General features: G+C 45.7%; 1 protein-coding gene across 2 annotated transcripts in view; it reads right to left on the minus strand.

Moving 5' to 3' along the window:
• MED12 (mediator complex subunit 12) overlaps positions 1-26785 on the minus strand; it is a 36410-nt gene extending 9625 nt beyond the window's left edge. For both annotated transcript variants that reach the window (XM_086851143.1, XM_086851142.1), the window contains exons 1-33: positions 26403-26785; positions 25960-26064; positions 24955-25146; positions 23128-23287; positions 22366-22541; positions 21977-22087; positions 21156-21410; positions 19084-19230; positions 18693-18792; positions 16660-16796; positions 15766-15897; positions 15275-15401; positions 14418-14647; positions 13887-13967; positions 12844-13017; positions 12475-12619; positions 11462-11580; positions 11177-11320; positions 10248-10411; positions 9974-10105; positions 7976-8203; positions 7636-7780; positions 7233-7353; positions 6453-6554; positions 5625-5738; positions 5187-5350; positions 2283-2462; positions 2066-2137; positions 1627-1787; positions 1374-1535; positions 1177-1288; positions 872-961; positions 338-447 (exon numbers count right to left, since the gene is read on the minus strand). In XM_086851143.1, coding sequence (XP_086707269.1) covers positions 338-447; positions 872-961; positions 1177-1288; positions 1374-1535; positions 1627-1787; positions 2066-2137; positions 2283-2462; positions 5187-5350; positions 5625-5738; positions 6453-6554; positions 7233-7353; positions 7636-7780; positions 7976-8203; positions 9974-10105; positions 10248-10411; positions 11177-11320; positions 11462-11580; positions 12475-12619; positions 12844-13017; positions 13887-13967; positions 14418-14647; positions 15275-15401; positions 15766-15897; positions 16660-16796; positions 18693-18792; positions 19084-19230; positions 21156-21410; positions 21977-22087; positions 22366-22541; positions 23128-23287; positions 24955-25146; positions 25960-26064; positions 26403-26501 — 4691 coding nt within the window. In that variant the 5' untranslated portion in view covers positions 26502-26785. The remainder of the gene's footprint in view (positions 1-337; positions 448-871; positions 962-1176; positions 1289-1373; positions 1536-1626; positions 1788-2065; positions 2138-2282; positions 2463-5186; positions 5351-5624; positions 5739-6452; positions 6555-7232; positions 7354-7635; positions 7781-7975; positions 8204-9973; positions 10106-10247; positions 10412-11176; positions 11321-11461; positions 11581-12474; positions 12620-12843; positions 13018-13886; positions 13968-14417; positions 14648-15274; positions 15402-15765; positions 15898-16659; positions 16797-18692; positions 18793-19083; positions 19231-21155; positions 21411-21976; positions 22088-22365; positions 22542-23127; positions 23288-24954; positions 25147-25959; positions 26065-26402) is intronic.
• Between the last annotated feature and the right edge of the window lie 241 nt (positions 26786-27026).

The following is a 27026-nucleotide window of genomic DNA, read 5'->3' on the forward strand; positions in this document are numbered from 1 at the left end:
ATCCTCCTTTTCCTTTTATACCACACTTCAGTTTTACTCCCACTTGAGTTAGGTGTGGTATCACAGATGAAGACTGGACTCCTCTGTATCCATTCAGCACCTCTAAAAAGAAGACTAAGCTCTCCCCTGCATATCTCTCTGCATCTGGAAAGCCAATTTTGTTCTGAATATGGCAGAGTGCACTTGGCTATCAGGACCTAAAGACTCCGAAGTCCCTTTCAGCTGTCACTTCTGACAGACCATCTAGAGAAACAGCCAGCTCACATGAGAAAGAGGACCATGCTAACAACTGCCTCCCTTGGGAAGTGGATAGACCAGAAATCAGACTGGAAGTTACTTGTTCGACTGCATGTCCACAGTGCCACTGCTGATGATGTCCAGGAGAAGCACAGCCCATTCAGTTGTCTGTTGTGTGCTGCGTTGGACTGTGTCAAACATTCCTCCCACCTGACAGAGAAAGGGAGTTTAGTCACAAGGACACCAAGAAACACCAACATTTTGAAGTAAGAAAGGAGCTTAAACCAGAGCTTAAAGGAGCTTAACTCCTACTGAGAGCTGAGGAAGACTGCTGTCAGCAGCCAAACCTCAGATGTAAGTAGTAGTGCTGTGGGCTGCAAAGGCATTCAAAGGGGAAGGCAAATCTACAAAAGAGACCAAGTCTTTGGATTCATCCTGATGAAACAGAGCAGAGGAATTTATTCACACACCCTGTCCCACTCAGGGCTTAAGACCCAGAAGCAGCACAAGTGTCTCTCCTACTTCCTTGCCTCAGGACATATATAGACCCTCCTGTGTGTGCTTGTTCCAATGGAAAAAAAGGCAGACAACTTTTCACCCCAGATGGTTAAGCTCTTTTTCTGCAACTGCTCACCAAATTCAGCCGCAGTTTCAAGGCCTCATGCATCAGCTGCTTGGCTTTGCAGTCATCTTGGTACTGATCTTCTCGCCAATTTGTAACAATCTAAGAAATACAGAAGAGAGGACAGACCTCACCAGCTGTATGCTGTATGAAGAGAGAGCAGCTTGTACCACTCACTGTCTGGTGACTCAGAAATGGTCAGCTCAAGCTCCCTATACCAAACAGGGTAAGACAATATGCCAGAGACCATGCTCCAGAGCCTATCCGCTGGAGGGGAGAGCTCCTGAGGAAAGTGAAGGGAGAAACAAGACCCTTACCTGCTGGACCTGACTGTACAGAGATGTGAGGAGGCCTTCCCGCTGCTCATCCTGACCTTTCAAGCATGTCAGCACCAGTGACAGAAATGGCTGCTGGCTCAGGAGGGACATACTGGGAGACAACAGAGAAGGAGCTGTACTGCCAAGGCTGAGGGATCAGCACAGCAAACACTGCCTGCCCTTTTCCCTGGACTCACCTCTTCTGCTTCTGGCGGTCCCTCTCCTTGCGGGATGATGACCCTAAATGTTGTCCTTTCTCCAGTTCTTCTCCAGCAGCTTTCAGCACATGGCCCTGCACTGATGTTGGAAGTTTGGCAATCAGAGGGGCCACCAGCCATACTCCTGACCTCTCCAGGGAGCTGTGGCAACACAGGAGAAGAAAGCTGCTTGCAATGCAATTGAAGATTCACACTTGTCTACAAGAGTGCTGCATGCTGGCTTTACACCTACCTGAGGATGGGTTTGGATTTGTTGCTGGCAGGCGTAGCACTTGTTGAGCTACTGATATTGTTGACTCCATTACCAGTACAGCTAGCAGAGCTTGTCTCTGCTGATTGCTGGAATACCTCAATGGTGGCCTTGGCTATGTTTTCTAACAAGGAGTTCATCTCCTGAAGGTAAGAAAGAAAAAGACAGTCAAGTCCTTCTCTGAGAGCACCTACTGCTTCCACATTTCAACTCAGTACAAACTCAGTTTGCCAACATCCCCATGGCTGCTGCTCCTGGAGTCTCAGACTCATTGCTTACTTCTCATGCTTAGCTTTCACAGGCCTGACTCCCTCATTGTTTACTTTCTCCCTATCCCCTCTTCTGCCGGGCCACCTCCCCACCAACTCATAAGCAGCCACTTTATCTTCCCCTGTATGATCCCCTCTGAGCAGAAACTCACATTGCTTGCTGTCTGTTTAATCATGAGCTGCAGCTCCAGCGAGGACTGCCTCATGGTCCATTGGTCCAAATTCTGTAATGCATACACATACATACTTGACGTAATTCCTTATCTCAGTTCAGACTACACTACCCCACACTCTCAGGTCCCACCACGGTGAGTGTCAGACCCCTCATGAGGCAATTACTAGGACACAGATTCTGCCAGCAGATTGCACCTGTAAGATGCGTTTAATCCTCTGCCGCTGAGGGTTTTCTCCTTCCTCATTGTCCAGGAGCCGGTGTGGATAACAAATCAACTGCATCAGCCTCTGGGCCTGTGTGCTGCTCAGGACAGGATCCTGCAAGTCATTGCTGTCCTCACAGAGGGACTTCAGACATCGTTCTCCTACCCACTCCTGCAAGATGAAGGCAGAGTCAGCACAGTCAAACTGATGTCTGATTCCAAATCAACGCCCCTGCTTTCAGTCTCAGAGAGATGCATGGAACACATCAAAATCATAAAAGCCTTATTAGTATGCAGTTATGCCTGATAATCATTTCTCTTCATGAACTGTACTATCCTGATTCAGCAGGCATCAGGCACAGCACAGCAATCAGAACAGAGGAAACAAACTTTGACAAGTCAGCAGTAATGAAACACAGTAGTTGCTCTTTCCTTTGAGAAAATATTGATGTGATTTAACAGTACACAGACGCTACCATGTCCAGGCTCCCTCAACACTGCCACTCGGGCTCAGAAGATCAGAAGAGATCACGTAAATTGTTTGCTCTATTTCCAGCACAACAAAGCTCTGGAGCTGTCCTAAGTTAGGTGACTCAGGGTTGCAGCTAGCACTAAACCATGTCTTGGGGAAAAACGCACACCTTACTTATCAAATAGTGATGGGAAACACACTGTCACACTTAGTAAAAACCAATTACTTTACTTCTCAGACTCTGGAAAGGAAAATGACTGAGTGGATGCAAGCCACTTTTAAAGTCACATCTTATGAGAAGGTAACAGAAAACTATCATTCTCAGTCTCTTGATTTCAGTTGATGCTCCCTAAATATATGATAATATTAAGGGCAACAGTTTCTAAACATGAGGTAGGTACTTCACTCCATTTACAGTTAGCCTGCAGCATTTGTTAGTGCTGAAGTTTTTCATATTTAAAATTAGGCAAATTCATTGAATTAAAATCAACATAAGACTGCTATATAAGCATTTCTGCATCTGCAGAGCAAGCCTGATCAGAGAATTGTTCCACTGAGAAGTGACAACAAAAGAAGAGATGAGGATCCAGTTCATTATGCACAGGTGCTGATGCTATGCCTAGAAAGCTGGAAAGGCCCTTCAGCAGTGGACAGCACTCCAAGCACTGAAGCACAAAGCTTGAAAAGGTCAGAACTGTGGTTTGAAATCCTCATGAAACCACAGCCTAGAACATTACCTTCATTCCAGATGAAGTTTGCACATGAGATGTGGTGACCTCTCCACTGCCTATTGCATTTCCCCTCTTCAGTGTTGCTACATCACAATCTCTTAATAATAATCTCTTTCTTACGTAGGTAATACATGTAGCCTTGAGAAGACTCTTTTTATCACTTTCTCAGCTACTTACAAGAACTCAGACTTCATTTCCAATCCACTTTTTTGGTATAAAGGAGAAAGAAAGACATGCTGGAGGGAAGGGATGCTATCCAGAGGGACTTGGACAGGTTTGAGAGGTGGGCACTGAAACAGGTTGCCTAGAGAACCTGTGGATGGTCCTATCCCTGGGAGTGTTTAAGGCCAAGATGGATAGGGCCCTGATCAGTTTGGAATAATGAAGGTGTCCCTGCTCATGATCTTTAAGGTCCATTCCAACCCAAACTGTTCTGTGAGTCTATGAAGAAACCTTTAATTATAATCTGCTCCTTTCACCCATGCCCTCACAATGAAGTCTATTATAAAATATACACCTGATCCTGAGACTGAGAAATCACAACCTCCAATTTAAGGCATTGATAATGCAAGTTCACCGCTCACAGAAGAGGTGCTAATATTAAACACAGCATTTTACCAGCCCTTTACAGCTGCAGGAAGCCTACAGGAGGTCTGGCACAATTTGCTGCCAGACCTCCTGTAACTCATGGGTGTCTACTGGAATGCTCACTTCTACATAACCAGTGCTGCCAACAAATGGTATGAGCAGTGACACCTGACACTGCTACTCCCTGCTGTGCACTAACGTTTCTACTTTGAGTCCTTCCTATATAGACTTTAATCAGCAAGGGAGTATCTGCTTCTGTAAATGCTATAGTCAGGTTTCAGTGACATTGAGAATGTTATATTTATATTTAAAAATAGGTGGTTGCAATTCCTCTTTGGTAAGCTGGTAACATCACTATGCAGTCAGCCAATTGATAAACAATAGCATAAGGACAACACACAGTACTAATGGTGGGTTTACATATCAAGTAATATAAAATACAGGTTTCAGATTGCAACATGTCTTTCCTGCTGAGAGAATAAGCTCATAACCAAGGCTAAGGATACCCATCAAAATCCATTTTCATACAGCATGGCTACTCTACTCTGCAACTTTATTAGCCAGGTTTCAGCTCCTCAAGTGTCAATTTTCCACAAAGGAATAAAAATACTGGTGCTGTCAGATTAGGCTAAGCAAAAGGCTTTTGTTGTCATTGTTTTAATTAATTAAACAGGGCAATGCAAAGCCCATGGATACATTAACAGCCTAACTGCAAGAAACACTTAGGCTGCATTCTGAAAGACACCATTTATCATTTTAATAAACCATCTGTCTGTCTTTCTCATGCTGATCTTCTTTGCCTTCAGCACACATCTCAGCATACCACTCCCAGCACTCCCCTCCTTGGACAGGAGCCCTGTACTGTTGCCAAAGCAAAGGGGATGCAGTCCCTGCATACTGCAACACCTAATTCCTGAGCACCGCTTGTCTCTGTGTTTTGCTAACAGTAAGCAATCCTCAGTACTCTGTCACATGACAGAAACACTGCAGGTTCTTCACTGATCTTTCAAATAAATACCTGCAAAACCCAACCTGAAGAACGGCATACAGGATATATCTGTCTGCTGAAGGGATAGGGACATGCCTAGAGATGGGACAGACTCACCTGTTGACATATACTCCTCAGTACATACTTGGCATAAATATCCAAGCTGGCTGTTTCTACAGTTACTACACGACCACCAGCCTTCCTGGTGCCCAGCTCATCATCCATGAGATCATCAACACCTCCAGGGTGGGAAAAACCAGAGCCTTTCAGTTCTGCATCTCCTATAAGGAAAACACAAGTGTCACATAATCAACAAGTCTAACCACAAAGCCTGACTCAAAGAACATCTTGAGATTTTGTAAACTCTCCCTGTGATCAATGACCTCTCTGCAGCAGCCAACAGACTCAAAGCATGTTCACAGCTACAGATAAGCCACATATTCACCAGAACAGATCTCCTCTGGCCTTCTGCACAGCCAACACGAACAATATAGTGCCTTTCTCCCACTCCCCTGGAAAACATGGTTATAGATTCAGGCTAACACAGGTACACACCCAGAACAAAGACAGCCTTCAGCACTGCAAAGACTGCTCCATCCACAATACGATTCTGGGAGGCTGCCAGTAAGTGACGGTCACAGGAAGAGCGGATTCCCACAGTGGGTTTGTCTGCAAAGAGGACAAAGGGGAAAGGCAATACTCAACAAGAGAGAAAGGCACAGGCTCCAGAGCTGCCTGAATTATGTGCCAGCAAGTACCATAAAATCCAGCTCTGAGAATCTCGAGGCCAGTTCTTTTCCTAACTGTAACATGGGGTCCATTTAATTAAGTTTCAAGAAGCATAGTGCCAATCACATTGTGACAACTGAACCATGAAATCCAAATGGGGTGCAGAGCCTGTGTCATGAACTCCAAGCTCCAACAGTACCCTAGACCTAAAATACAGGCTGGATTTAGAAATCTGAGCTATCAGGATACTGGTGAGAAGCCAAGAACAGAGCTTCCTGGAATGTTTCCATCATCACACAAAAAAGGAGTGCTGTAAAACAGCAGCTTCTGGCACCAAGTTAAGAGGCTATACAAAGCTCAAGACATAAAAGAAGAAGTGATCATTACTCTAATGGCTTAGTGACAGCAAGGCCACCTCTACTGGCTGGTTTCCTGCCTCCAAGAACCTTCTCCCCAGTGCCAGGCTACCATGGAGTGACATAAATGGAAGGATACTGTTCTTCGTCCTATGAAGGAAGTGCATCAGGCTTTGCCTGCTTTATTCAAAGCAAGCAGGTTACGATCTCTAACCATAAGGTCTCATATCTCTCTTCTTGGGGTGCAAGAGCCTTAGTACTTTCACAGCAAAGAAAGGCTCTAGGTTCATTCGCTTACTGCCGTCCTGCTGGCATGGGTTCAGCTGTGGAGTCTTAAACAGATGGAGTAAAATCCGGCAGGTCAGACGTGCTCCTGGTTCTGAGTCCTGTTCACTGCAGGCTATGTAAAGAAAAGAGACAACTGAGATTTCTTAAGCACCAGGACAGCTGACTCTCAATCCAAAAAGCTATTCACAGTGCACTGCCCTGGAGCAGCCAGACGAGAAGCTGCAGCAGCCTTATTGTATTTACAAATATGGAGCATGTGCAGCAATTAACATGCAAGCTAGCAAATCCTCCAGTATTATCCCCAGTGAAATGCATTGCATTCTGCTTGCTCCATCTTTCCAACTTCACCCTGTCAAGAGTCTGGATGCTTCAACCCCCAGAGCTGATGATAGGAAGGCTGATGGCAGAGTAAGGCAGGGGCACAGGTGCTATAAGCCCTACTGACTGTTCTAGCCAAAATGCTAAGCTGAACATTATTATCAGTGGGAGGCATACTGCTGGAGATCAGAGCTGAGTACAATGGTCACACAGTGAGGCTGATAACAGCTCCCCATGTTTATTTCAGCTCCAACACAAACTCAGGAGAGCAGGGCAGTGAAAAACCTTAGCACAACCAGTTTCTGGTAGAAATCAAAAGCCCCAAATTTCTCTAAAGCACCACATTCAGTTATGAAGTATATGAGAAGTTTTGAAGGATTGTTTCACAACTATCGAGTTCACCAAGTATGCATTAAGCACAGGCCTTTGGGACAGAACTGAGAGTCAGAGGTTTGTGCAGGGATGCACTTACCAGCATTGAGGAGTGAGGGGATAGCAGCACAGCGAATCAAGTCCTCCAGCAGCAAGCACTGCCGGGCAATGAGAATGGCAACAAAGGTAGCCAAGGAATCATGGAAAGATAAGTCACTGACCTGAAAGAGAGGAGATCAGCCAGTGATCCAAACAGTCTCTACCTCATTCCCTTTGTCAGTAATTCCTAGGAGCTGTGGGGGGCAGAAGGGCCCATAACCCCTGGTCAATGTCCATGGTCTGCCCAGGCTGCAACAAACAACAAGGGCAGCCCCCGGTATTCAAAGCCTTTTCCCTGCCCTCAGAAGACAAAGCCTCCATCCCTTGTTCACTTTTGCCTTCTCCCAAGGGATCCCTCCACTCCTGCTTCAATTCCTTTTCCCCTTTTGAATGTTTGCACTTGCATCAACATTGCAGAGGAGATCATTGAAGCCACAGGTCCCATTATTGGAGGAACAGCACAAAGCTTTGAGCACACCCAGCCACTCGGCACTTAGAGACTTGCAGTAGCCAGTTAGCTCAGCACACAGGATAGCAATGTCGTTCACCCTGTTAAATAAATAATGAAAAAAGCAGAGGATCAGCTTTGCTACTCATGCATGCCATCAGGTCAGCGACTTTCTAAGGGACCCCAGCCTTGGCTCCTCCTTCTTCACACCCCGAGACAGCCAAGATATGGCCACTGGCTTCCTTACCCTCACCTAAAGAATTTCTCAGTAGAACCATGAAAGCTCTGCCTCTCACCTGTCTGGATCATGGTGTCCCACACACACGTGCATTAGTGCATTACAGACAAAACTGTAGCGATTGGCTGGGTTTTCATTGAGGCTCTTGCCCAGGTTGGTGTACGTGAAGTTATGTGCAGATGGATTTTCAATAGTGTCAATCATGAACTCTGGTTCCCATAGCATGTTGGAGTCAGATGGCTCAACATTGCAATAGATTGTGTTCTTCACCTTGGAGCAGAAGTCACTAAACAGGACAGAAAAGCGATTAGGAACACAAAAAAAACTACGCGGCCACTGAACTCCGGTGAGCAAAGACAAACCCTCCCTGGGCTAGAACATGTTGAAACTCAAGATCAGTGTGTACCAATAAAGGCTAATTAATTTGTTATTTTCTATTCCTTCCTTTCTGTGCTTGCATTCTAAGATATATTGAACATTCAGTTTGTTTTTCACAACAGCCAGAGCTTTACAAAATTTTTATCAGTACTCCTCTTCTGTGGGGAGGAGACTCAGTTCCTCATAAGTCATTTGAAACCTCTGGTAATTTATCTACTCACCCTCCTTTGGACCTAAATCCACTACATGCTTTTTGAAGTTTGATGCCCCAAACCACAAGGCACAGTTGTACCATGACATAAACAGGGCCTAATGATGCTCTTTGTTCTGTTCTCCATTCCTTTACAAACAATACTTAACATTTAATTTGTTTTCTGACTGCTACTGTACCCTATAATGACATTTTAAATTATGTATCTGTTAAAGCTCAAAGATCCTTTATTGACCCAGTAGAACATATCCACCACCACCCAGAACTTCGAAAGGAACAAAGATAATCCTAGGTGCATTACTGTACGTTTAACACCACTGACATTCTGCCAGTTTATCACCTGGTCACCATCAACACACCCTACTATAACAACCTGCAGCCACCTTCTATTATATGCTAAGTAACAGTTTTATGAAAAGTTTTGATATCACCACTCACTTCTGAGGCATAAAACAGCACAAGCACTAGCAGAGTCCTTTAGAACTCCACAGTCACTCCTTGTTTTCATCTGTAACTTATTGTTTGCCTGCTAGAGGATATTCCCTTTTATCTGTGGCCATTTACTTTAAAGTTTTGCTGAACAGCTTTTGGGAATTCAGTTAGACTAGTATGAGGTTTCTCATTTCTGCATGTAGGACAACTCCTTCAAAGAATTCCAGTATGACAAACTATAAAAACAGCAATCCCTCCTGCTTTCAATCCAGTCCAGAGACAGACTTCCAAAGCTCTCTGTAGCCAGGAGTTTGTCCAGCTGCTATCAAGGCAACAGCCATTCTCACAGCCCCTCACTGCGGGGTAACCCCAAGGGTCAGATGTTCCCACAACACACCTGCACTGGAAGCTCTAATAGGGAGCAAGGACTGAGAGAGAAGACAAAGTGAAGCACTGTACTGGTAAACAGGGCTGTAAGGAGAATTATCCTTTCACAGGATCAGGTAAGCAAAAAGCCTGGGAGATCTGTGGACTCCATCTGCGGGTGGCTAAGGGTGCTAGTGGAGGGTCAGTTGCCAAGATAAGAACTGCAGAGAACAGAATGCCACAGCATAAAGTAAGCCCATAGGACAGAACCTAGAGGCAACATCATCAGAGCAGAACCCAAACTGCTAACCGAAGCAGAAAAAGTAGCACAAGAACAAACACAGAACCAAGAAGAGCAGGTTCAGAAACAGCCCAAGGAGTATTAGAGGGCAGAGAACCACTTTTAAAATTAACTGCTCAGTCCCCAGTTTAGCAGGAACTAAACTCTCTACATCTATCCTCCAGGAGTGGGGTAGGTACAGACCTGTGGAGGTGTAGAGGACTACTGAGGTAATTCACTAAAATATGATTATTTATGAGTCAAGACTATCCAATGAATCATTCAGAGGATCTCAGGAGAAATCCCATCAAACAATCAAAACGCAAAGTTTAAGCCAAGGTGCTGTAGGGAGAAATACCCACTCAAATACTCAGCTGCATCAGACTCACCTGAAGAGCTCCCCAAATTTACTTTTGAGGTGACTGCAGGAGGTATACAGGTCATAGAGATAGGCCAGGATACAGCGCTCTGCTGAGGAACCATCTGAGCGGTTCATGCCATGTTTCACCACCCCACACAGACTGCAGAGAGACAAAAAGATGTGAGCTGAACTCTCAGGCACCAAGTAGCTGCCTTTTAGGAAGGACATAGATGTCCATGCCCCTTATAAACCTCAGCATATACACTGCTTCCTTACACACAGAGAGGGGGAGATGCCCTTACCCTTCAAAGACCTGAGCCATCTGGTCCTGGTTCAGGATAAGGCAGGAGTGGTAGTGCCGCAGCACAGCCACGATGCACAGGCACAAGCTGGTGGTATAGCTGCCAACAAGGTCGGAGGATTTCAACAGCAGTTCTGCCTCCACCACGCTCAGTTCATTCAGCAACTGCACCCAATGACAGAAAAACCCTTCAACAGCCACAGGGGTAAGGTATGGTCAGAAAGGGAGGAGGCACACCAAACCCACAGCCTATAGGACCTGCCAGGAAAGGCACTGCCAGGAACTTACTTTCCACTTAGGGATGCGCCCCAGAACAGTTGGCAAAATGTCTCAGGCAGTTACAAGGAGCTGTCAGGGCTTGGGTATCAGAGGGTAATTGGGACATGGCCACAGGCAGTTTTAAGCAGCTTGTTTGGTAGTTCTATCCTGCATAAATCTCACTCTGATATCCTTTCCAGGCTAACAGCCACAATTCCATCAGCTAGGCTTCAAGAGACACCTGGTACAGGCTGCAGAAACAGCAACAGGATTTTAGCAGAAACCAGAAGGCAGCGTGAGCTGCTATGTGCCAAGGATCTTTCCAGGGGAGCAAGGTAGGCAAGGTGCCAGGGACAGACAATCCCCTTCTCACTCAGAACAAGCCCTGCTGCAACCAGGGACCAGAGATGCAATGCAAGTCCTTTGGAAACAAGCCCAAAGCCTTTGGAAGAATAATCCTCAGAACGGAACACGCAAGACTATCTGCCATAGATAACCTATTCCTAACAGCTGCAGCCCAGAAACATCACAATGCTAATCTGACCACCTCCATGACACAGGTCAGAAGGTCACCAGTGATGACCAGAGCAGGCCAACTATCACAGCACAGATCTGCTGCCTCTCAGGTGGACAAAGCCCTCCCCAGGGAGCACCTGAGCACACTGCCCTTACCTGGATGGCAAAGTCGATAAGACCACTGATATTGAGTGAATACTCCATCAAGTCAAATATGAACTGCACATGCTGTACCAGAGGCAGGTGGTATGACATTCCCAAAGCAAAGCTGGTGATCTGTTCCAAGACATTACGAGATACCTGCAAGTGCAAGACAACACAGAGTCTCTCTCCCCTTCTAGACGTCCCTCAGCAGGCTCATCTCCTTCCAGGAAGCTGCTCTCAGTAATACAGAGACACAGTCAGGGGCCAAGAAGGACAGCAGTCTTCAAATTTTCATACCTGAGATGTGACTTGGTGCTGATCAAAGTGAGAAAGGTGCTGAAACTTTGCAAAGATATCTTCAGCTGTTGGGAATGCTTCTGGCTTGCTCTTTTTCCTCTTCTGGCCTTCCTCCCCGCCTACCAAAGTTGAAAACATCAGAAAACAGTATTAGGCTGCTTTCCTCACCAGAGGGTTAAACATCAGCCATCAGCTTCTGACAGTTCCCCAGCAAGATCAGCCCCTGTCATGAAGCATAGGCAAAAGGCCTGACTCCTAGACCTTAACTTGATAAGGACTATCTTTAATTAAAAAAAAAAAACCACAACATTAAGGAATCCCTAAGAATGACAGTAGGGCAAACATCAAGTTTATCCCAAATGAAAGTACTCCTTGGAGTATCCTTCTGTCTTGATTTGGAGATATACCTATTCTCTGATGAGGACAGGCATTCTGAACTGGAGATGCTCAGCCACAAAAGTTTCTTTGTCAAAGGATTCCTTAAAGCATCATCTTTTTACCACATTTTAAGTTGCCTTTCAGGCATCAGACTAAGAAAGAAAAATTGTAGCTAGAGTCTCAGCTATTGGACACCAGATGCCTTCTGTTGATTTTGACCCAGCTATACAAATTTCCTATCCTATGCACTTAGCACGTGCCTAAAAGTATAACAGCATGATACATTTAGCAAAGTCTTTGCCAAACACACATTGGAAAGTATTTTTTGCTTCTCGTACAAGCATCTAAATGCAAGAATAAATAAAATAAAATATGGAAAGCCAATGTTTTGGCCAGGGTCTCACTCTGAGCCTCAATTCTCTTCTGATGACAAGTTAATTAAAGAGACACTGCCAGCAGGAAACCAATTGTCTTACTTGCTGGCTATTATGTCTAAAAACAGAGCACCATTCCACACTCTAGTGCTACACTAGTAGATTGCGTAAAATCCTTCCACTGTGAGACTCCAGACAAGGGAATCCGCCAACTGGAAAGATGCTCTTACTTCAGAAAGGAGTGTCTCAAGTTCTACTAACCTGTCTCTGCAGTGCTCTTTCTGTTTAAGACTTTTAGAATGTCTTTGGTTATTTTCTTGATCGTATGCCGAGCATCGTCCCGTTGTTTTCCAACCCCAAAAAGAACTACCAGCCTTTGGTTACACTCATGACTGCATGACTCCTCCTGAGGAACCAAAAGAGACAACTGCATTAGCAACTACAAGGCTAAATTCTTTAATCTTGTTTCACATCTGTATCTCTGAAAGGAAAAGTAATCCTTCATCTCAGAAGCTTCTCTGGGAGTAAGCAAGGAATCATCCAGAAAAGCAGGACTTCTCCTCACCCAGCCACAGCAGGGAGAGACAGGAGCCTCATGACAAGGGCAGCAACAGGGGAGCAGTGTCATACCTGAGGAATAGGGAAGTGTGTTGCATACTGGATGTGCCGAGGCTGGTCATACAGGGATGCTAGCATTCCTTCCACAGACTTATCCTTCAGCAGAGTCTTTGCTTCCTTTTCAGGATCTGGCTTTTCAGGGGAAGGGCTGGCTTTAGATTCACAATGCATGGGTGGAGAAAACATCTGGGGAGACATCAGAACAAGAAAATGTAGGTAAGGGAACATGGTCATGCAACAGTAAAGACTGCTGAAGGAATGTACCTCTGTTCAGGCCTAAAAAGGAGTAGGAAAAGGAAAGGCTGGAAAACCAGCCAATTCTTAAGGCAAAAACCAAGATAATGTGATAAGAGACTATTCCTATTTTTTTGCTTCTGGTCCATGTTGTATATTAAGTTAAACACAACAGGAAATAACACAATAGGAGTAATAAATTCATGACTTAGAATTTTGGAAACAGCCCCTTCCACAGAAGTGAGGATCCTGGGAAAGCATATAGCTTTACATCACACTTGCCTGACATGTATCTTGAAATGTCAGAAATGGCTGGATGGATGTAGGTACTCGGGCATTTTTCATGCACCACAAGTTTATTTTACTAAGTGCTTCAAAGTGTTCTGCTACCATGAACTATGCCCACAAATATGAAGAACTGTAAACCTGAGGAAGTAATGAAGGCCACACTGTAGGATGAAAGCAGACTAATGTCTTCTCCCAGGATCAAGAAAACCTCTGCAACTGGTCACTGCCAATCTGATGCCATCATGGTCATTCATTTCTCATCCACTTCCAAGCAGCCCACTTCCTACCCTGCTCAAACCCTGGGCTAGCAGTAGCCAGAGAATAAGAGGTCCCAGGAACAACTGTGACTCACTCAGCTCTGATGAACACCAAACTACATAAATAGGTTATATGGGCCTTTTACAAATATGAACTGCCTTACAACCCAGCCACTTCCAGCAGATACACAAAAGCAAGGCACATGCTGTTCCTGGGCTCACTACAACACACTGACCCTACTTACTGAGTAAGAGGTAGGAAATGCTGGAACATACCGAAAAGTCTGTCTTTTCCATGTCATCAAAGAGCATGCTGGGGTTGTGGTCAATGTCCATAGGCTCTGAAAGACCTGTGTCCTGGGAACAGACAGAACAGTTTTACACCTCAGTGATATATCAGGGAAAAAGAGAGTGTTGACTACATTGGTCACGACTACATTTGTTGACAAGCATTGATGTCAATGTTGGACAGTGACAGCAATATGCCACGAGATACATGGTGCCTGGCAAGTTGGAGCCTGATACACCTCAAATATGGACAAGCCTCACACAGCACCTCATGATATGCTGCTCTGTATTAAGCCATGCAAGATTTTCCTATCTACCCTTCTGCAATCTGCAGGTCCTTTGCAGTCACTGAGAACATAACCTTAAATTGAAATGCTAAGGAAATAGGTTGGGGGAAGGAAGAACAGGAGTCAGCAGTACATCCTCTAGCAGGCAATAGCAAGGAGGCTGCAAAGCTGGTAAAAACAGGCAAGCACAACACAGAGATGTACACGAGGGCCATGGTGTTCGTGCTCTCACCTCCAGCTTGATGCCACTGCTTCCCTCTGTCTCCTTCCTGTCATGTTCCTCAGCAGGGTCATCAAAGGGGGAGGGAGGGCGAGGCCCATGAGAATCCATGGCAAGATCACCCCGGGAGATGAGCGTACACATGTAGATGTTGTGGGAGAAGACATCATGTCGGATTAGCTCACAGAACAGCAGCACCAGATTAAAGAACTCCACTTTCTCATTTTCCTTCCCAGGATCAGCTGAAAGAACAACACAGTGAGGGCCATCAGAGTAGTTCTGCACCACTATAAGCAACACCAGCCACCTAACCTAGGGCAAGAAAAAGCATTTCCTGAGATGTCAACACAGTGACTGATACACAGTTCTGAGATTACAGTGGGGACTAAAAGCAGAAAGTCCAGTTTCAAAAATTAGCAATTAAGTAAGTCAAAAGCTCTCCAGTGTCACAGCCCAGAGGCACTGGACTTTAGCCTAGAAGTGCTATTCCTGGGTGTACGAACAGCTGCCTGCATCATTCAAATCTGTTATCCTATCCCACTTAACCTGTCTGCAGAACTTCCCATGAGAGCCAGAGCTCTGTCACCAGTTAAAAACCTCCCTTTGGTTCTCAGCCTGAAGTAACTCCTGACTGAACTCATTTATCCTTGGCCAATGCTCTGTTAACAGAAGTGACTCTGTATCATCTTTCTATCATCTGGCCCTGCAAGTTGCTTTTCCTCCCTCTCCAAGAAAAGCTCTGAATTGCAAGGAAGTCAGAAAGAGAATTTAGATGCACCCAATACACACAAGCTAACTGCACACAAATGCAAAGTTTGCAAGAGAAAGAAAGCTAGAAACTGAGAGACCACAAGTTCTTATTTACATACTTAGCATAGGAGCTTGAGTGTCAAGGAACTGCATAAGGACATCCTGAAACACAGGAGCGCTGGCTGCTGACAGAGAGCCTGACGAGATGGAGCCCTTCTCATCCACAACTTCAGAGTCCCCACATCTCTGCAGAAATAGAAAAAAGTACCAATTGCTGATGCAGAGGAGAAACTTCCTATCCATGTATCTCAAAAAAGACGTATTCAAGAGAATTTTTCTATCCTGCTCTTACAAGCAAGCCACCACACAGGTTTCTATAAGCTACTGCACAGTCTCCAAGTATGTCAGCACTTCTGCTGTCCTCAAGAAATGGGATATGCACCATCCCACAGGCTCATTTATGACCTACATTGGGTCAGATGGAGCAAATGCCATAATTAGCAGCATCAGTGACAAGAGGCACTGTGCTGATCAGCCTTTGCCTGTAATCAGAGTTAGGTAACCTCTGCTCTCCTTTACTGCTCTCAGCCTTCCAGGAATAAGGACCTACCTCAGCCTCGATCTCTGCTTGACGCTTCTCCAAGAGTTTGGCCACGACCATGGCCCTGTGGCGCCCAGAGCGTTTGTAGCTGACAGCCCATTCACACAGCAAGGCCACCACTGCATCATCATCTGGGGAGATCTGGGGGGATAGAAACACTGCAGTGAGAACCTGAGCCAAGCAGAAGAGGGGAGCAGATATAACAGTGGGTCTCCTCCTCATAGAACAGGGCCTGAAGACTGCTACATTCCCCTCCTCCTAACAGGGAGGACAGATGTCAAGCTAGAGTCCTTCTGCTTTGACTGCATTTTGCAACATTGGGTCCACAGCCCCTGAAAAATCTCCAGATTGACTCTGCTTCAGAAAATCATCCCTCTTCCAGCAGCACATCTATAGAGTGGTAATCACAGCACTGAGTAAAACACAACTTCTCGACGCCCTCATATGAAGTATACAAACAGCCAGTCCCGCAGCTCTTCTAGGAACCAGTGCAGTAGTGGATGCACTCTGGTCCTACACATCACAAACATATCATCTCCCAGGCTAAGAGGAACCTGAACCGTGAGCTCCCAGGAATCAGCAGACGGCCCAAAATGTAACCAGGTTAGTACTGACATAACAAGTCCCTAGCACCAATATGGTATGCAGACTGACACCTTTCATCAATGAATTCTCTCAAGCTTACATGCATTTGTTGGACTTTCTAGAGCACAGAACCCACCCTTCTCATTTTAGTACCTCCCTAACAAGGCTGCATGAAATCCTTTTCAATGGAGATCATGTCCCTTGGCCAAGAGCCACTACCTAGTCAGCTCTCTGCAGACATAAGACAGTAACACTGGGATATAAACAAGAACACAGCCACATCCAAGACCAGGGCCCAGCAGCAAAGTCCCAGAGCACCTCATGACTGTCTTTGGTAGGGCCCAGCCCAAATATCCTGTTATACAAGGAATCCAAAGAGTTGCTGAAGTCAGATCTTTCAAAGCTGTGACTGTCCAGAACTTCTAACGTATGCAAGACACGGCCAATAGTGAAACCTAGAAAAGAACAGAAAAGAAAAATGTGTATTTGGCACCTGGTACAACACACTCTAGAGCAACACCAGATGCGCTGCCAAGGTCAGCTGAGGTCAGAAGGGCCTACACCTTGTATCAAGACCAGTTCTACATGGAAGGAAAGATGGGTTGTATCTGTGGGTGTTTCTCTTCCAAGTGAAAGAGAGGGTTTGGACCCTTTATCCAAATGCCAGATGGACCCTTCTCTAAGGGAAGTCTGATACATTCCTGGGGCCCAGGTTAAGGACATGAAATTATTAAATTTCCTAGTTTGGTACAGCCTTCAGACTATTACCCATTACTGGTCTTCCACAGAGAAGATGAAGTCGCAAGAGTAGTCCAAAGACAATCAAAAGGGACTTCAGGACCTTGGGACCAACCATTAAAAGGGATTCTGGGAGAGAGATTATTTTCTCTTCTATCCTTACAGTTACAGACAATGACATTGGAAGAAACAGATGGGCCCAGTCTATTAACACGTGGCTCCATGGCTGGTGTTGCCATCAAAGTATTGGTTTTTTTCTGACAATGGGAGGGCCTAAACAGCACCAGGCATGCTGGATTGTGTATGAGAAAGTGGCTGGACAGTCACATCCAGATGGTAGTGGTCAAAGGCTCAGAGTCCCAGTGGACATCAGTGATGAGTGGTAACATAGACAAAGATCAAATGCACCCTCAGCAAGTCTGTAGATGACACCAAGCTGAGTGGTTTGGTTGACAGTCCTGAAGGATGGATGACATCCACGGAGACCTGGACAAGCTTGAGCAGTAACCCATGGGAATCTCATAAGGTTCAATGAGGCCAAGTACTGCAGCCAGGGCAGTGTAACCCCAGTATCAGTCCAGGGAGATGAACAGATGGAGAGCAGCCCTGCTGAGGCCTTGGGGGTGCTGGTGGATGAGAGGCTGGACATGACCTGGTCTCACAGCCCAGAAAGCCAAGTGTGTCCTGGACTGCAGCAAAAGCCCTGTGGGAGGGGATTCTGCCCCTCTGCTCCACTCTGGTGAGACCCCACCTGCAGTGCTGCCTCCAGCTCTGGGGTCCCAGCACAGGAAGGACATGGACCTGCTGGAGCAAGTCCAGAGCAGGCCACAAAAATGACCAGAGGGCTGGAACACTTCTCCTAGGAGGAAAGGCTGAAGAGTTGGGATTGTTCAGCCTGAAGAAAAGGCTCTGGGGTGACCTAACTGTCACCTATCACACTAAGGGGGACTTAAACGAAATCTCTAGAGAAACTTTTCACAAGGACAGGACAAAGGGGAATGGTTTCAAACTGAAAGAGAACAGACTCAGACTAGATGTTAAGAAGAAATTCTTTCCTCTGAGGGTGGTGAAGCAGTAGGACAGATTTCCCTGAGAGGCTGTGGATACTCCATTCCTCAAAGTGTTCAAGGCCAGGCTGGATTGGTCCTGAGCAACCAGATCTAGGAAGGGGTCCCTGCCCATGGCAGGGGAATTGAGACCACTTGATTTTTAAGGTCCCTTCCAACTCAGACCATTCCACGATTCTATGAGAAGTTTCTGCAAGTTCATTGCTTGGGCTCATTGCCCAAGGAAAGCTGTTCCAGTCAGGCAAGGGTCCATCCAACTTCATATCATAACTCTCACTGTGGCCAACAGCAGATTTTAGGGGAAAGCATCAGAGCATGGCACAGAGACAAGAGGATAGTTCCCTAGTAAACATTTCCAGCTTCCTATACCTGGAATAATGAACCCTTACAAGATTTTGCTCTGGAAAGAAAAAAAGCCATGTCTTACTGCTGACAGTAAATACAAACAGTAGTAGATAGGAAAAAATCAAAAAGAATAGCCAGACAGGAGTTTTGTCAGAGTAGCACGGATCAGGTGGAAAGAAATTTTAACCTACAGCAAGTTACCTGCTGTGGTTTCTTGGCACTTGTCAAATGACCAGCGAACCTCCACAGCCTGGCCACGTTCCTTTATCTGCTGCTCAATTTCACGCAGCTTTGCCCGAACCTAGAAACAATGGACTTGTGTAAACATACAAAAGGATGCCTTAGAAGTCCTGTGAACAAAAATATTAGAAAACAAAGAGATTGACAGAAATTCTACTTAAGGTTAGATTTTGCCCATCTTCCAAGGACATCACTGTCTAGCTTATAGCAGAATGAGAGCACTTAATTCCTACAGAGTGAGACAGCACCTCCAGATATGCTTATCACACAACATGAAAAGAAAATTCCAAAAGAGCTATGATACAGCTGTTATCCCAAACTACAAGAGCTCCCTTTCGTGAAGACTGCTCACCTGCTGTGTAAAGGCTGAATTCCCCCCTGGCATGGGCAAGTTGGATGGAGCTATAGGCAGGTGGTCCAGTGGAGAGCCAGTCTTTATCCTGCTATCAGTCAAGGAATAATGCCACACAAGGGCACTGGGGCAACACAAAATTATACTCTGCAACAGAAAAAAAAGTCAGTATCACTAAACAAATTAAGATCAAAACAATTAAGTTACAATTCTACAGAACTAACCACTACTTTATCCTATTGCCCAGGAACTCATTATCACCTATACAACACATTTACTATCTGGGTGAGTTGATTTTGAGGTTTTTTGTTTGTTTGTTTGTTTGGTTTGGTTTGGGTTTGGTTTTTTTGTTCTTAGCTCTGAAAGACCCTTTGGATCATACAAGTTCACACCTCCAAGCACAACCTAACCCTCTTGGTCCAGAAGCAGCATTTACATTAGTAACTTACAACACCTATCAAGTGTGATGTCTGAAAATAAATATGAGGTAACACGCCTAAATTAATTTAACCATTTTGTTTGGTAATCATAAGTCTGATGATTATAGTAACAATACCATACTATATGCATTCTCATTCTGTTACAATCTCATACACTCACATAAACACAGGCAGAACTTCACTGAAAAATTCCTATTATATTCCCCTACAGTTTCTGGTTCACAAAGCTGTTTTAGACACTCAGACCAAAGAATCTGCTTATCTTGAGAACATTTCAGCAAAGGTTAATTATGTACATTCTTAGAATCATGCAAATTCTTAGAAATGCACCTGTTTCTACTGAGACATACTAAAGATCAGACCATCATTAACCAACATCAACTTTTTAAGCAGGTTGTGTCTGAACTCCAAATCAGCCAAACCTTTGAGGTGTGTATGCTCATCTATTTTCCCCAGATTGTTATATTATTATATATATATATATATATATATATATGTTTTATTGCATAGAAAATAGGAAAAAAACCCCTCTAAACTTCTTCAACAGAAAGCAAAAAGGACTTAATAAGAATGCAAAGGGTTTATTTATAACCCTAAATTGCTTTCTAACCCTTGCTTCTAGAAAGATCCTTACTTCTAGTCAACTGTACTATAGGAATTTTCTTTCTCTCTCTCTGAGAGCTGTGTGGCTGCTTCTCAATCCTGTGAGAGCTACTTCATCTCAAGCTTCTGTCTTGAGCAGCAGGTTCCCAAGCTTTGTGCTCTCTTCCTTTCCAACTCCCGCTCCATCCTGCACTCTCTGGAACCTTCTCTGCTTTAATAAGTCTTTTCTCCCCTGAAGAAACAAATCTCCACTCCTTCTGCATGGACCCACCTCACCTAGCCACCTTCCTCTTAAAGAAGAAAAACACAGTCATGAATGAATGCACACACTGAACAGGATTCGCCTCTCTGACACGAGGACAGTAAGGACTGAATTCCACAGTGTCACAACAGCACCTGTTCTTCAGACATCTATCAGTATGGCTTTGGCAACCTTGCCCTTTTATTTCAATGTAAACATTTAATCAATCCCACCTGTAAAGATTATGAGTTCAGAGTAGTTCCTCTTCACAGCCTGCTACTACTCCTAAACTACTACATTCTTCCCTGAAGTGGGAGGGGCTGTTTCTTGTGTGTACTGTTTGGTTGTGAGTTTGTTTTGGTTTTTTTTTTTGTTCTGTGGGAACTTTTATTCTGATGAGGGGTTGTTCGATTTTAAGAGTTGACAAAATTACAAAGCACTTTAATTTCTGGCATAATTTCCTTTCCTGGATGACAACCTGCTATTGATATAACAATGGGAAATAACTCTTTTTTCTTATCCTTTCTTTTGTAAAGCTTTCCCGGCCATATGAGGCACCTGTGAATAGAGCAAAAGGCTCTATTCCAACCCATTTTTCTTATGCAAGTCAGTCAAGGGCACTGCTGTAGCACCGACGTCTGACAAAAGCTCTGTAACACATCAGCAAAGATAACCATGGTTTGATATTTCTGTATTTAAGAAACTGCTGACTCAGACTGTAATGGTTTCTCTGTGATGGCACACAAATTGTCTCTGTTGACCCCAGAATCACCATCACTTAAACCTACCTGAAGGATGCAGCTGAGCCCATACACCACTGGCCGGTGCTGGGGGCACAGTAATAAGTCACTGAAAGGGCTGGGAGGAGGATTCCCTGCAGCTGGCTGAGGGGTGGGAGTTGAAGGAAGAGCATTCCCTGTCTGGGCAGACAGGATGTGTGGTGGGTGCCCACCAGCACCATCCAGCTGCATAGCAAGCCTGCGGGTGCAGAAGTAGGCCAGACGTCTGGACAGGTATGCAGACTGCACAAACTCTCCAGAGTACTGCAGGAAAGATGGAAGGAGAGGCAAACATCCTTGTCACAAGGAACACAAGAAAAAACCTGACCTTCCCAAAGTACTGCACTGTGTGACACTGCCTTGAAGAGGCAGTTCCTTTTTACAGAGAGCTCCTTAGCATCATGGATCACCCACTGGCTGCTAAGCATCAAAAAAACCCTTCAAATGCTCCCTGGCAATGACTTAATGTATAAAAATGTACCCACACCCAGCCTTCCCAGAGCTTCAAAGGTTTGCCCAGAATCTGTTGCAAGAGAAAGAAAGAAAAAAGCAGTTTCCATGTACTGGTGCACAATCAGTGGAACTATCACAGTTGTGGCATGGGCAGGGATTATCAAGTCCAGTGCAGGGAAAAAGGGTAAATGAGAATAAAAACCAGAAAAGAGCAGGACTAAAAAGACATCCTTGCATGAGCTAAGAAGGATGCTCACAGGGACACTCCCTGGTCTTCTTGGTGCAAAATAACTCATTATCCCCTTAGGTAATATGAAGGGGATGGCCAAAGCAGAAGTCAGTGCTCTCCTAAAGCAAGCTAAGGCTGCATTTCTCACCCGCAGCAGCAAAGGAAGGAGCATTTTCAGAAATTCGTCTTCTCCTGACCGTATCTTCTCAAAGCACTCAAGGACCCACGTCAGGAATTCATGCCGGTCCAGCATGCCATCCTGCATGAAGATAAAAGCAGAGCAAACGGATGGAAGTTGAAGTAACCACCACTAAGGTAAGGAAGACTAGCAGCAGCCTGCACTCCAACAGTGGAAATCACTCTGCAATTTTTCACAGTTCTGTGCTACCCCTGTCCTATTACTGAGCTCAAAACTGCATCTAGTCCTAGTGGTCTATTCACAGAAAGCAAGCATTTTGCAGAAATAAATCACTTGGCATCCACTCCCTTTGCCCTCCTCTGCTCACACCGACCCAGCAGCCCCCACCAGTCCCTCACCTGGAACATGAACATAGCCAGTTTCTCATTGTAGTCCCACTGCTTCAAAGCCTGTTCCACCTCTTGGGGCACTGGTCCCGATGGTGAACCACAGCCTTGTCCTGGGAGCTGTCTGTAGAACTCTGCAATTTTCTGCAGCTGCTCTGACAGGTACTTGGTGATGATCTGTGTCCATTCTGGAGAAAATAGGTTAGCAGTGAGCACTGTGGCAAAGAGGAGTAGGAAAGAACTAGGATGGTGCATAGGTGGAAAGCAAAAAAAAAAACAAAACCAGAACACAGTCAGAAGAAGTCTTCTAGACTATAGCAATCTGCAGCAGGCCAGTATGCAAAGGATGTTGGATCCAGTAATGCTTAATTGGAAATTGGAAACACTAACAGGGAGTAACATACCAAAATTCTCTGGGAAATGTACATACTCACTTGGGAAGTAGCTAATCAGTCATCACTAAATGACAGCTTTACAGTCTTTGTATGGTAAGAAGAAAACAGGTTAGGCAGTAAAGGAGTTCAGTAGAACTTAACAGGGAGAAAGAAAAGTCAGGCTCCCACAAAGTATTAATGGCTGCTCAGACTTATTTTTCAGAGTACTTTCACAGGTGGGCCTGTTGTTCAGACAGTTAATTACATCAGAACCCAAGGACTTATCAGCAGGAAAGTTTATTATTATATGAATTTCCAGGCTACCTCTTACTAATCAAGAGCAGGCTTAGAAGGAAACAGCTGGGATGGACAAACCCAGTGCTGCACACAGAGTGCTTACCAATGAAAGGATCAATGACATGACGCTTTTTCACCTTCGTTTCCGTGATGGCAGCATAATAGGCACAAGTCATTTTGATGAGCCAGGCTGCTCTCATTACTGGGACAGTGTATTTTGCCAAATAACCAAAGACCTCTTCCTTCTTGCTAAAGATGGGCACCTGTAATAAAATGGAGAGGGAAAACTGAACCAAGCACTTAGAATAAGAACTAAAGCAGCTATACCTGCTGCAGGCATGAAAAAGGTAAAAAGGGAAAAGAGCAACACTGTACCTCTACCTCAAAATAACCTGCTGCCAAAATTCACTTATGGTCAGAAAGCAGCAGAACCTGCAGAAAGCTGCATTTCAGTATAAACAGAAAATTTTTCAAAAAAAATTGAAAGAAGACAGAAAATATAATTATGTCACTGTAAATCCATGCCCTGAGTCCTGCAAACACCTTGGAGGTTATCCTCCAGAGAGCACATAAAGATCTGTGAAAGACACAGACTAAGGACTGGGTCAGTAACGGAGTATTTGCCATACAAAGTGAAGACATGGTTTTATACACAAAACCAAGTGGTTACAGAAGTCTCACAATATCATGAATATTCAACAGAAGACTTTGAAAAACAGGGAACTGAGTACACAGGAGGAAGGAATTCATTAATCCAAGATTAAAAATTCAAGATCCAACATAGGAGGATACCAGTGAAATCATCAGACTGCAGGACTATAAACCAGGAAGCAATAACACATGACAGATAAAAGTACAGCTGTGGGGCTCATTTCCACACAATACTCCAGAGAGCAAAAGTATGTGGGTTATCATAGAGGAATGAAAAAAAATTCACAAAAACCAGGCCCATTTGGCAAGTATCTTTAAGACCCTGAACTACTGATGTTCATTTACCTGCTATGTTTCCTACATTCTTCCCAATTACTCTCTGATGCCTCAGACTATTTGGCTGCTGACAGTCGCTCTTTCACATCAAAGTTCATGAAAATGGATAGAGCTCATTGCAGGAAAACAGGCAAAATCCTTGAAAGGTTCAAGCTTTCACCATGACCTCAGGAAACTGACAGCCAAAATGCAAAGAAGGACTAAGTCTATAAAGAGTCAGATTCTAGGAAAATCTGATTACTACATCTTCCCCCCAGGAATGACCATTTTGCAACTGGGAATTATGTTTTCTCCACAGTGCATACCAGATTCACAAGTATCTTGTTTGTAGGCCTCCCCTGAGAGAGACCTATCTCCCTTGCTATCAGGCCTAATAAAATGCCAGAGTAAGACCTCTCTTTCATATTCTACAGAATTGATAGCTGTAAGGGAAATATCTACCTAGACTCCAGAGCACAGAAATACTGTAGCCTGGCCAGGACCAAGTGACAGCACACATACTCTCCTCTACTGAAAAGCAGAAACACCTCACTGTGACAGAAGTCTGGGAAGTCATTTAGTTGAATATTTTCAGTAATTCTCGCTATGACTTTTGAGAACTTGAAAAACCCTCCACAACAGAAATGTCCTAATCTAAGCAACACACCAAAGGCAACAGTGGCAGCTCTTCTGAAAAACAACTGAACCTTAAAATAAATCAGTCTTGTCCTACAAGCCAAAAGCCAAAGTTGAACACACCTCCAAATAACAGACAAGAGACCAGTTCTCAAAGTGTGGACAACAGTCAGGGCACTACAAATTCTATATCCACTCTTTAAGCTGAAAGCTTCACAAGATGTATAGACAAGTAACTTCTCCAAACAGTAAAGACCTTCAGAAAACCTCTAGAAACAAGTACAGATTAAATTCTCTGCCCTGCCAGGCTGCCTCTCCTGTAACATACCTTCTTAGCAAGATGAGTGAGGGGCTTAGTTCCAGCCAGATCTGTGAACCAGTTGTTTATGGCACTCTGAGAACGTGCTGTCACCAGCCAAAAGTTATCCTTCTGATTGACCTGGGGTTTCCGTCTCCCTGTGTCAGGCAGGGTGTTGCACCGCAGCTTTTCTGCAATAATACTGCTAAAATTTGAGCTAATCTGGAGAAGAAAAAAAAAAAAAGGATTAATTATATTTCAGAGGTCAAAGACCTGATCAGTGTGCTTAAAATATCATTTATCATTCCTACCAGAAGTCTCACCAGTACCAACTTTTGAAACACAAAATAACTGCCAATAACTTTTTTACTATACTCACAGAGATGAATTCGTCTAGACAACTCATACAATAATCAAGCAGGGACTCAAGTTGAGACGGACACAACCCTTTAAAAATACTTGTCAAACCAGACTGAAGGCTTCTCAGACAGAACTTAGCCAAGGAAAACAAATATCCTGCACTTATTGATTGCCTTCCAACCCAGGTCATTACCAGTAGTTTTGTCAGGAAGTCAACATCTTGATTTCAGAGACTGAAAAAATGGAGTTGAAGCCTATTATATAACTCCCATTTTTAAACTTCCAGATGTTTCAAGAAATTGTACTTTCCTTTTACCGTGGCCATCATGTAAGCAAACCAGTAAGAAGCTTCCCTCTCCTACTATCACAGCCTTGTGCTTTAGTTGCAGAATTTAAGGAGTCCTAGATGTTGGCTTAACGAAGACTGCAGACACAGACCTGCCCCTAAGATGCACTGAGCCAGACAAGAAGCCACTCTCAGAGGTGAAACACAGTTCTAAACGAATGCAGAACTTGCATTCTACAGAAACGGAGAGTCAAGTGTTAAAAACACCCATAGAAAAGGGAAAGATCTCCTAGTTCTCGACACAAGGAAGGAACGAGACCCAGGACTGTCTAGGATCCAGCAGCCTGCCCTGCCAAACCCGCCCCTCGACCGTCGGGATTATCTCTCACCTTCGCCGGGTTGAAATTGACATTTTTGGCACTACCATGCTCGTCTCCAGAGACCGCCGGCTGGTTATTGAAGCCTTGCTTGACATTCAGCGCAGTCAGCTCATCCTGCGGGGGAAGGACGGTCAGCAGGGCCCGGCACGGCCCCTCCGCGCCCACCGCCGCAGCCTCTGTCCCCACCGCGGGGTCTGAACGAGGCGAGGCCCGGCTGCTCCCCCGACCTCCCCCAGCCCTCGCCACCAGGCACCGCCCAGGGCAGCGCTGGGACACGGGGACCGCGGCTCCCCCGGCCCGGCCAGCATCCCCCAACCCCAGGGGACCCGGTGGGACGGGGCCCCCTCGCCCAGCTGCCGGCCCTCGCGCCGCTAACCCGGCGCTTCCTCAGGTCCGGCCCCGGCATAGCGGTCCAGCACCCCGGGTTCCCCCAACACACTCGACTCCCGCACCTCCTTCTGCTTGGGGTCCTGCGGGTACACGTCGGGCGGCCCGAGGCGGGGGCGCTTGAGCGGGCGGTGCTCGTAGCTGAGGACGCCGAAGGCCGCCATGGCGGGCCGGCCGGGCGGGGGCGGCCGGGCCACAACAAGGGCCGCCGGGGCCGCCCGCGCCTGCGCGCTGCGCCGGGGCAGGTGGGCGCCGCCGAAGAAGCTACGGAGGAGCACGGAGAGTTCCGAGCGTTGCCGGAGAAGCCCGAGTGTTGCCGAAGAGTGACGAAAATTGACGGAGAGACCCGAGTACTGATGTGACTGGACCGAGGAAAGACGAAGAGCACCGAACGTAGCCGGAGAGATCCGAGAGAATACGGAGAGATCCGAACGTCTCCGAAGCAGGGACGAGCGAGGACAAAAAGAGCGGAGCGCTGCAGGAGAGTCCCGAGCAGTACCGCGAGGGCCCGAGCCCGGGTCGAGCGAAGCCGGAAACTGTCGAAGAGGGACGGGGCAGCCCGAGGGACATCACGTGACACACCCGGCACCCCCACTCCCCCCCAGCCCCGGCTGCCCCCCGGCCCTGACACCGGGGCACTCCCGGGACCCCGGCCACCAGTACCCCCGGTGCGGCCATCACCGCACCGG

The sequence above is a fragment of the Cyanistes caeruleus genome, chromosome 14 (assembly GCF_971803275.1).
Source record: "Cyanistes caeruleus chromosome 14, bCyaCae1.hap1.1, whole genome shotgun sequence".
NCBI lineage: Eukaryota > Metazoa > Chordata > Aves > Passeriformes > Paridae > Cyanistes > Cyanistes caeruleus.